The sequence below is a fragment of the Epinephelus lanceolatus genome, chromosome 18, assembly GCF_041903045.1.
Source record: "Epinephelus lanceolatus isolate andai-2023 chromosome 18, ASM4190304v1, whole genome shotgun sequence".
In the NCBI taxonomy this organism is placed as follows: Eukaryota; Metazoa; Chordata; class Actinopteri; order Perciformes; family Serranidae; genus Epinephelus; species Epinephelus lanceolatus.
The window spans coordinates 22,702,656-22,714,310 of record NC_135751.1 but is presented as its reverse complement, the minus strand read 5'-3'; the positions used below and the strand labels follow the sequence as shown (position 1 = coordinate 22,714,310).

Genomic DNA, 11,655 nt, shown 5'->3' with positions numbered 1-11,655 from the left:
AGTACTGAGGAGGGTTTTATTCAATATTAGAAAATCCTCAACAATAAAATCTCTGATTTTTGAATCAATAGAAAGTTACTAGTCCATACCCATTGGTAGCTTTGTCACCTTCTACCTATGCCAATCCTCAATGCCTATGTGCAGTTTCACATAGATTGACCACGTCAGTGAGTAGAAAAACATGGGACAGACATAATGACCAACTGACAAAATGACACACTGACAGTTTCTGTGATTATGTACAGCATACCATACCATGACTTAGTCACACCAAAAATTAGAAAAAAACCCAAACATTCGGCCACAGGGGGAGCCACAGCAATCAGTCGCATTTTAGCCATTTTTAAGCATTTTTCTTTTGTTATAGCGCCATCCAGTTGCCAATTAGAGTTAAATTTCTCTAGTCACTTTGAGGCGTCCTGTTCTACATATCTACCAAGTTTAGTGAAAAGCGCCCCCATTTTGTTTGATGGGGTCAATAATGGAGGGGTCCCCTCAGATTATGTGTGGTCATATGCCTACAAAGTTACGTGATGATCAGTGAAACCCTTGAGATGTTATACACCTTTATGTGATGAGCCACGCCCTCCACAATATTCATTGCCTTATAGAAGCTCAGTTTTAGTAAGTTTTCCAACTTTTGCCAAGAGGGAACTTTAGATATTGGTCCCTAGATTATGTTCATTATTTTTTCAAAAATTCAAAATGGGGGAAAATCTATATAACCGGAAGTTATGGGTTCTTGAGGCAAATTTGTTCCTCATGAGGAGAGGCATCTCTGTGCAAAGTTTCATGTGTCTACGACATATGGGGCATGAAATATGCCCATTCAAAGTTTGCGATTTCAATCGGTTGCTATAGCGCCCCCCTTTGGCCAATTGATGTAATATTGCTTCATTCGCACCCTCCCATGACCCTCTACCACTGTGCCAAATTTCACATGGATTGACCAAGCCAGTGAGGAGAAAAACATGGAACAGACACACCCACAGACAGAGTTTTCATCATTATATAGTAAGATAAGATGGAAAGAATTTGGCTGGATGTAAGAAAGCAGATGTTTTAATACACATTTTATTATTTATTCATATGTGAAAGAACCAGCTGCAGCATTATGCTGAGAAACTGTACAGAAACAGGAGAAAAAACATCTTCTGGGACTGTCCAGTAATTCAAGGGTTCAGAGAAAAGAAGTGGATGCCCTCACATCCATTTTTACTTTTGCAAGGATCTATAAATAAGACACATATGGCACAGACCAGAGGTATATATTGTGGATACTTTTACTGATTGCAAAGAAAATTAGAACTGTGAAATGAAAGGACACAAAACCACCGGCTAGAACTCAGTGGTTGCAGAGACTGAACAGGTTTACACAGAGAAACAAATGACTGCAAGTCTGCAACTGAATATAGACTCCATTATACAAAAGTGTACTTGTGTTACACTGTGCACAGGTGTTTAACCAAGTGAGATGGGTCATCATAAAAAAAAAAGACATGGAGCTGGAGGAACATGGTTTTGTCCTTTGTGCAGATGCCCCAGTTTTAAATAACTATTCCATATACTTACATACTTTATGTGATTAAAATGACATCAACAGGCTGAAATTATTTGGTAAATTCCCACAAATATGCTGACACACACATCTTTATCAGACACGAGAGAGGAACTACAAATACAAATCAGCACTACAGTGTTTGAGATACAGAGAATGTGATAAACGTATGCTGTGATCTGCATCAGTCTTTGAATCTGTATGTTGAATTAGAATTCGTAAGATTGTATTTGTTTCAGCTCACTCTGTCGTTATAGTAACGACATGCATTTCATTAGTACCAGAAATCAAAATGGTTAACTGTGCATTTATAATTTACCATCACATACGTCATAGCAGAAAAGTAGAGGATGGCCGAAATGAAATAGAGCCAGAAAAATGCCTTATCCAGTTTGTTGGCAAACATTTGATGTCTCTCACTTTCCAGTGTCTGCGCGTCAAGATTCTCCAGGAAGTTCACCACTTTTCGGAGCATTCGCGTGTTCTCCACTGTGCCATCCACCTGAACGACACTGATGTCAGCTTTGTCTTCTGTAGGGATTAAAGTCGCAACCAGAGCAGGTTATACAGTGTTATGAAAAATCAAGATTTTGTGAGTGTCTAAACACCCTACTTAGTCACTACAGTGAAGCTGTCCTCACCTTCATCGTCTTTCTTTTTTCTCTGGACTGGGGAGCAGCAGCAGAGAATGAGGCTGCCATCTTTGGCCAATCGTGTCATCACCATGGACGCCAGCATGCTCACCACCAAGAGGACCAGACAAATACAGAAGTGGGTTCCTGCAGCGAAGACAAAATGTTTCAGTGAATCAAAGTGTAATGCCGTTGAAGTATTTGGTTTGTGAGGGTATTTCTGTCTGTGTGTGAGCTGACTGACGGATGACGGGGCTGCAGGCGCTGTCTCCAGGGAGCTGATCGTTGAGGATGATGAGGAACATGGTGAAGCTGAGCACAAGAGTGACCTTGAAAGAGTTGCGTTCTCCACCTCCAAGCGGCAGGGCGAAGCTGACCACATCAGCCAGGACGATCAGAATACTGGGCAGCATTAATGTTATGAAGGGGTTGGTGTATTTGATGCTTAATTGCACCTGAGGAGAATATAATATAATATGTTTATAATCACATAAAAATAACAATCATTGTGTTGTCATTACCTTAGAATGAGCTGTTTATCCCAATCTGGTCCATAGAAACCAGATCCCAAAATGGCAACTATTCAGTCAAATGGAATTGCTCACCTAGCGCATACACCAAAACAAGTTTCTAGCTTTTTGGTTTACTTCCTGAAAATGTTAGCTGTGACAGGCTCCAGCCATTCATAATAAAGGCCTGTATTAAGTAGATTATAAATTACTATTTCACACATTTGTGATCTTACCAGGATGTAATTGCGTTCATCCGTCTGTCTGGCAAGGAACACATCGTCAGTCTGCCAATCTCCATGGGTCCCATCGACCATTTTCAATTGATCAAATTCCAAACGTGTGCCACATCCTGAATAAAATGAAGCCTTCTTTAAAACACTGAAGGGTAACCATTGAAGAAATTTAACAGACCTTTACACAATGCACAGCTCACCCTCCAACAGTTCGTTGGACATTGAGGTGCTGAAAGGCTGCAGAGATCTTGTAAACTCCTTTCCAACCCCACACTCACAGATTTTTTTCATTTTCAAACTTTTAGTCATTCGCCTAAAGCAGTTAATCAGGCTTTGGGCAGCTCCCTGTCTAGGAATAACCATAACTTAAGAATATTTTAACCACCTTACCTCTTTTGTCTCTCTCTGCTCTCACCGCAGTCTCCAACTGATGTCAAGGCCGAACCCAAAATACCAGACTAAATGCTGTCATTGTACATTTCTGCAAACCATTGATGTATTACATGTGTTTCATATGTAGCGGGTATGTTGAATCTTTACATTACCATTACCATTCTTATGGTAGCAGTTTTAAACATGTCCCTAACGCCAATAAACAGTTTTACTCCAAAACATTGTGGTTAGGTTTAGGAAAGACATCGTAAGTACTTTTGTCACCAGTGTAATGTGAATTATATCACATACGATTCCTCACGACATATGTCACATACGTCACATCATAGACGTCACTAGTAGCATGCTACACACAAGCATACTAGGTAGGGGTGTAACGGTACACAAAAATCACGGTTCGGTACGTACCTCGGTACACAAGTCACGGTTCGTTTTTTTTTGGTACAGTAATGAAAAAAATAGACAACTATTAAATATCTTTTACTTATTGGTAACCTTATTAAAACATACCACCACAGCAGTTAACTCTTTTTACACAATTTTTGAATGAAACAAATATATATAAAATCCTGCTTTTTCACATTGTTTGAATGAAAATAGTAATATAAAAGTGAAAAATAAAATCCTGCTGTTTTTTAACACATTTTTTGAATGAAAAATATAAATATAAATTTCTGCTTAAACAATTTTACTCAATTAAAATAAAAAGTAAGGTGCAGCTGGTCAGCTTTAAAGCCTGCTCAGATTCAGTTTTACTAGGAACTTACTTAGCTTTCCCACTTTGTTAAAGTGCAGTAAACAAAACATGCTTCAATATCTAAAGTGCAGCTTAAACAATTTTACTCAACTCCAATGGCATTGGTTATTTCTTTAGCGCGATGGTCAGGGAAACGCTCTTTCTTTTCAAATGACGACGATATCGTAGTTTGCACCAGATTGCTTTTTCTAGTCGTGCCGGTTAACGTTCAAACTCGGGTGGTGTCGCTTTAGATGCATTAGCATGTTAGGCGTGTTTCCAAGTACATACCCGACCACTGTTCTGCAGTGTCGGCACACTTTATCTCCATCTTCGTATTTTACCCTGAAACCAAAGTGTTCCCAAATGGAGGACTTAAGGTTTGCGGGTGGGTCTTCAGGTTGTCAAAATGCGAGAATGCGCTGCACAAAGTGAAAGCGGAGATTTACGGTCGGACTCGGTCTGTCACTCAATTATGTCCGTCGGGGAAGTAGATATTTTAAATGGTTCGGCTCGCAAAAACGGAATTAAAATAAAACAAAATTAAATAAAATAAAATAATATCCTGTGCCCAATAATTCGGTACAGGGTCGTGCCGAAGTCGCGTACCGAACGGTTCGACACAAATACATGTACTGTTACGGCCCTAATACTAGGCTATGTTTTTAGTAAAAGAAGTCAATGTTGACTTCCCAACGCGGACATCAATCTCCTGGGTGAAAGTCCTACGGTTGTTTGACCCACCCACACACCCTACAGGGGTCTTCTTTGGTATTCGTACAACATGGCATGGACTTTGTTACTTGTTATGCTTCATCATGTCTGTTACCGGCTCACCCTTTTCCCCTTTAAGGTCGGTGGGCTTGTGGGTAACCTGTGAGATTGTAACATGTACTTCAGTGTGTATGGGGGGAAGCAGCTCTCTCAGGTTGTCATGGTGGCAAGAAGTGATGATAGTCAGCAGAATGAAGTGTCTAGATAAGCTCGGGGCTACTGTTCGACCTCACAAGGAGGCCATGTTCGTTGTTGACTGAACGCCTTGCCATCCTTCCTCCTGCAGAGTGGTATGGACCACTAGAAGCTTGTTACCAGCTACTAATGAGCCAAGGTAATGTTAATAAGCTAGCCTGTTCCCAACTACGGTCAGAGTTAGTGAGCTGTCACCGGGAGATTAACACGTCACTTCCTTCTCTGCTCCTGTAATAATTACTATGGCCACTAGAGGACACTGCCTTACAATAAACGTATCCATCGGTCGTAATCATGGATGTATCAAGAGACCTGGATACAGCATTGGAGGCGGGACCCTGTTCATTCCAATGAAAGTTGATCAGTGGTGCATGTAGCTGAAAAAGCTCAATTTCAGTGGTCCGAAATTACCCAGATGATTGGCTTTTGCATCACAGGGCCCATAGAACCAGCACACTAGAGACTTCTGGCAGTGAACTGGCTACCTCTGGTTTAGCACTCTGCTAACTTGAATGGGATGGTATAGTGGTTAGCATTGTCGCCTCACAGCAAGAGGGTTTCTGGTTTGAAACCAATGTGGGGGGTTCGAATCCCAGGGTGGGGGAGCCCCTCTGTGAGGAGACTGCATGTTCCCCCCATGTCAGTGTGGGTTTTCTCCAGGTATTCCGACTTCCACCCACAGTCCCCTGAAGACATGCTTAATTGGTGACTCTAAATTGCCCATAGGTGTGAATGTGAGTGTGAATGGTTGTCTGTCTCTATGTGTCAGCCCTGTGATAGTCTGGTGTCCTGTCCAGGGTGTACCCCCACCTCTTGCCCAATGTCTGGGATAGGCTTCAGCCCCTCCGCGACCCCTAACAGGACAAGCGGTTACAGAAAATGAATGAATAACTTGAATGGGGATATAAATATTTAATCTTGCAGCTCTGCTAGACTTTTCAAAGGTTATCAGACCACATGGATCAAATCCTGATAATGAAACATATAATTTTGCATGGGAAGTGATGCTCAAAAAATTTATCCACTAACAATATCTTATCATCTTTTTCCAAATGTATGTCAATGGGGAAAGGTCTTTTTGGGCCCAATTGACCTATGACTAAGCCATGCCCCCATCCACTCACTCGGACAAACTATCAACATTCAGTGACCGGTGCTATGGCAGGTGTCATAGTACACGGCATTTCGCAGGAGGCAATTGATGATTTTTGGGGACATAACGATCAGATGTCATTGAGAAGTAATCAAAAGGGCCTAAACTACACATTGGAGGGATAGGCTATATTCATCATTTTATTGTTGAGAAGGTCGATGAAAAGCTTAAATTACAAACCAAATTTTACAGGTCACAGTGTACGCTTGTGAACCGCATCTCGTTGCCGTCGCCATCAAAGACAAGAAGTTAAAGTGCCACTGAAGTTAAGGTTTTTGGCTCAGAATATGAGAAAAGGATAACGGCCTTTTACCACCTTTACCTAGAGTGTCTCTCCGTTAGTTTGGTGCTACAGTATTTCATATCATTCGGCATAATGTTTGCCAACTTTTGTTATCTCTGCGATTACAGATAAATTAATGACGCTAAGCTCCAGAAGTTAACGTTAGCTTAACTAGAGCCCTTTGGACAACAGCTAACAATGATGTACGATCACCAAAGTACAAAACTAGAACAGGCTAATGAACTCCCAGCAAACAAGGTGACATGATGAACAATGCAGCTAGGAGCTAACGTTAGGCTAACTTTAGCTAACGTTAGCTAGAGATGTTAAAGATAACTTTATATTTCTTTCCAGCAAAGTGGCAATATGTTGCCTCGAACACGATGTTGACTTACCTTAAAACAGATGTAGACATCCTTGTTAATCTTATTCACGTTGAGTTGATGTTGTGGTCTAACGTCACCGCACAACTTTATCCAAAGGAGACACTTTTCTTGGTTGAGATGTGGTTTAAAGTGTAAAAAATACACCTCATCGCCTAGCCTCTCAGGATACCTTGTTTCGGAGTTGCATGTACCCCATGCACACCGTTTGACCATTTTTAAACTTCAAATCTCCAAAAAAGCTCATAAAACCGAACAAAACTGACTTTCTGTAATGCATTTCAATGAACGTCCAGGCAGAGAATGTCCAGGTGTATGGGAATGGCTATACGCACTGTGATTGGCTCATCGCGTTTGAGGGCGGGACTTAGCCATCGGTCAATTACATCACATGACAGGCTTTGGAGTTGTAACTCCACTGTTTGGCCACTATGAAAACTGACCTCAAAGCTTAGCGCACTTCCTGGAGGGGCCTGGTTGTAATAACCTGCTTGCACAATTGACCTATGTGGGTTTTTTTGTTTGTTTGTTTTTGTGAGAGCTGACTGGTTTAATTTGGACTTAAACAGTGGTGTCGCCTAGATGTTACACCATCCATCACCCCCCCGCCTACCTAATATAACTCATATAAATGTAATAAACTGTGTCATATGTATGAAACATACAAATGTAACATCCGTGGTTTTCAGAAACATACAATGCCAACACTTTACCCCAGCGTGTGGGCTGCAAGGCCCCATCTAAGACTTCTATAGGGCTATATCCCTATACATCTCTCTCTAATTGACGTCAAAGCCTTTGGCTAATAAAGGTTCTGCGTTCCTCTTAACTGTAAACAGATGTTTTATGCGTAAAACTGGTGGCATTCTGAATTCAATGTGGTGAAGTGAGGGTTTGCCACAAAAAAGCTGCACGAAACAATTTGGCAGGACGATTACAAACAACTTGTATTTTTAAAAAATATACATTTATGGTTATTTCACACAGTAGGACACATTTTTAAAAGCATAAAAGAAAAACATGATCACACCATGAAGAAGATAAGTCAAAATCTTCAGGATTAACACTGATATGTACAATGATAACATCCAGTTTGCTCCGAAACTCACCATCATCTGACCAAGTCTGGATAGCAACAGGGCATGCGTCCCAAGCAAAGGGATAGTTGAAAAGATTGACCTCGCAGTTCACCTCGGCAGTGATGATCACATTGTGCTTCACTGTGCCATTACTCATCACCAGCAGATCATGCGAGCTGTGCCTCATAGTTGTTGTTATTCTACACAGGTGAGAGACAACAAAGCGATATCGAGGAGATTGTGCGTTGAATTTGTAAGAATTGTGTAAGTTACTAAATATTACGTAACTTACCCATTTGTTACACGGAGCTCTGGGGTCCAGACTTTGCTTACGGGCAGGACCACTTGATCATATGGATAAACTGATGTGTCCCATGCCAACTCAGGATCTTCCCATTTCTGTGGTTTCAAATCAAAATCAGTGAAGCATACTCTTTGTTTTATTTTTGTTCATTTGTACGTATTTTGAAACTTACAAGTGAGGCTTGCAGACGACTATTTAAGCGGAGATTCTTAGTGTCCTGATTAAAAAAAAAAAAAGTGGTTAGGCAGTGTCAACACCATTGGAGTGCTGGTGGAAACTAATCTGTATCCTTGCTCAGTTAAAGGACATCCTTTACTTTTTTTTTACCTGATCTCAACACATATTTAGCAGGTTTATGTTAACAAAGCTTGGGAATAATAACACCAACTGTAATTATAATTAAAGTAATGAGCTCTCCTCAAGCTATGAGCGGTCTAAAAAGAGAAACAAAAAAAGAATTTTCAGTTAGCTCCACTTTAAAATGTATAAGATGATACTTACAACTGACAGAGTCTGGTACTCAATAAATGGCACCATAATCATTTGGCTGCAGTTTTCATACTGAGGCTGAGATGTAAACTTTTTGTTGACCAAAATTTCAGCCAGACATCTGCGTGATTTGCATGTGGATTCAGCATGTGGGCATCCTGAAATTAGAGACAATTATTAAGATATATTCAGAAATACTCCTCCCACTCTACTTCTCCCTAAAACAACGTTTTGTGAGCTGTGAGCTTACACTTACCTACAATTAGTAAACCCAGGAAGAGGACTGCCTTCCACAGGCTGTGGGTAGAAAATCTCACCATGTCTAACAATTTAATTCACAAACGACTCATTGACTGACAGCTGTGTGTCATCCCTTTACGTTCCTCCTCGCACTTAAATAGGCCTGTCTGTGACGTTTACCCGCGTACTCACAACACAACAAGACAATATGAGCGACCCACAATGGTCTGCAAGAAAACACCATCTCGTGATTAATTACAGTGAGCGTTCAGTGCATCCCTCAGTGATCTTGTGCAAACAGTCAGAACACAAATGCAATTACTCATACTGTCTGTTTACCTGCTATCTCCAGCTTCTATTTGTTGTTATACCAGGTCATGCTACTTTGCATTACAATGGACCTGTGACTGCTGGACAAAAGAGTACACTGAATAACAGAGACATGGTTTACCCTGAAAGTCCCTTAGTCGTGGATACAGGACAAAGACTGTGGTTTCAGTGTGTTCCGGGGACGGCGTGTCTTTGTTTTGACAGCTGGATGATTTTATAATATGACTCTATGGGGCTTTTAGTGTCTGTGGGACCCTTAAAAATGTAAAAGTACATATCAAATGATCAATATTTTATAATGGATTATCAATATTTTCAGTGATTTACAGGCATACATAGATGTTCAATGAAAAAGGCACAAAATTGAGTTATTTTTGCATATAATCAGTCGAATAATATTATTTACAATTTTGACACGTTCTGTGGTGATATCTTGAGTGGTTTAATGGGTGCCTGTGTCATTATGTGCCATGAAAACGTAGAGACAGCTGGTCTGTGTGTGTGTGTGTGTGATCACGGCAAAATGTGACACCTATCGTAGTAGATTTTAGTACCTTGGCAGGTATTTCGTCCCCACCCCTACTTTATGCCCCTGGCCCAAATTTGTTTTGTTCACGGACTGCTGCATCTTGGACGCATCCTGGGGTGATCCCAAGATCACAGCAACACCCAGCAAGATGGTCTCTAGGCATGTAGGGTAAGGACAATTTTAAAAGCGCTAATCAAAGACAAAAATGAATTCATTATAAGTTTGCAAAAGTGAAAACAATCTCCAGGAGATTAAAACAAATTTCCAACAGGTTGCCAGCTATTAGCGTGTCTCCAGTCAAGTGAAGTGCTTTATGAAAAAGGCATTTTGACAATGATATCAAACCCTTTATACTCTGTAAAACTAAATTTTTCAGCTGTCTGCTTTTTCCTGGATTATTGGACCACTGGGAAACAGGTGCTTTATCTTGAACGTCACATTTGTGTCATACCTGATTGACCTGATCATTATCAGTCACCTCTGAGGTTATCACCTTCTGCCCTAAAATATGTCAGACAAACAACAGCCTTCACTGTTTCAAAGGCTCTCCACACTGCAGGCTCGACCTCCTTCTCCTCTGGCACCTCTGGCACCTTGTATACTCTAGGAAATACAGATGCATGGTTCTTTTGGTATCTGCTTTAGGTTTTATGAAGGAAATACTACAATATAACATCTCCTCTTAATCTGACACCAGGTTTAAATCTCATATCTGCATTCTTGGCTCATATCTTTATCCATCTGAAGCCCATTCTGAATAAAACTAAGCTGCCCTGTCCCGCTGCAGCCCCGTTGCCAGAAGAAAATGTTGTAGGCTATGTTTCTGCAACATTACATTTTCATTTTTTAGACATATTTTTTGTCACCAGGAGGTCAAGAGGATGGCGGGTGACATGTCACCTTTTCTTCAAAACCGACAAACAACAAAACCAGATGTGATTTAGCGAGTCAATTCTGTCTTTCCAGTGGCTTTTTTGGCACCACATGTGGTGTTTTGTAGCAAGATAAAGTGGTTGCTTTTTACTGAGACATCTCTGCATTTCCTGCCAGGATAGTAGTATGAAAAGTGATTGATTTTTTACCAAGACATTGCTACTTTCCAGCAGGCATTGTGCCACTTAACCTGGGTATTTTAAGCCAAAACATGATCTTTCCTAACCACGACCAAGTGGTGTTTGTGCCTAAACCTTACCACATATTACCACCATGTAAAGTTTCCACATGTCCACTACTTAATAGCATAAGAACATAATTTTTCTGCTGACAGACGTTTTCTGTTTAATTTTCATGGCAAATGTTGTAGCGCTTGTTTTATTTATAGTGCTACTAATTTACTAATATATCTAATATGTAGTTAGTCATTAATCTGGTTAAGATTTCTGCGAAATATATTTTCAGTAAATTAAGCTTCACATTTCTGTTATATAAATGAGTCTCCTGAGATGTTAGATGTTGCTTTAGTGTCTTGTAAGGTGGCACACGGTGCAGGACACATAAACAGATAAATAATTAATCAACCTTCCTGTACTTTTACAGTTTATGGCATTATCATGTACTGCAGTAAAGGAAGTAATACCATTTTCTTTCCCTTTGTTCACACTCATCTGATGCCTGTAAATGACGACTGATGAACTGATCTTTGCAGGTTATCTGGGGAGGAATGTCTCTTATCTCTGTCTTCACACATCATCTGAAACATCCAATACGTGATGAATCAGGTGGGAAGGGGGGGGGGAGGGGTGGTCATGTTCTATTTTTAAAAACACTACAGGGTTGTTTTGGTGTTGCTGACCTCAATGAAACAGCTTTAGATGCTCTTATGGCTGCAATAA

General features: G+C 40.5%; 1 protein-coding gene across 1 annotated transcript; it reads right to left on the bottom strand.

Annotated features, from left to right (window-relative positions):
- Positions 1-1,195: 1,195 nt before the first annotated feature.
- Positions 1,196-9,800, bottom strand: LOC117268678 (5-hydroxytryptamine receptor 3A-like). The gene is made up of 9 exons (XM_078161397.1): positions 8,981-9,800; positions 8,737-8,882; positions 8,408-8,452; positions 8,224-8,330; positions 7,962-8,131; positions 2,936-3,051; positions 2,435-2,645; positions 2,200-2,337; positions 1,196-2,089 (listed from the first exon to the last, which is right to left on the bottom strand). Exons 1-9 carry the CDS (start codon positions 9,042-9,044, stop codon positions 1,833-1,835), a joined length of 1,254 nt encoding a protein of 417 aa, XP_078017523.1. The 5' UTR covers positions 9,045-9,800; the 3' UTR covers positions 1,196-1,832.
- Positions 9,801-11,655: the final 1,855 nt, after the last annotated feature.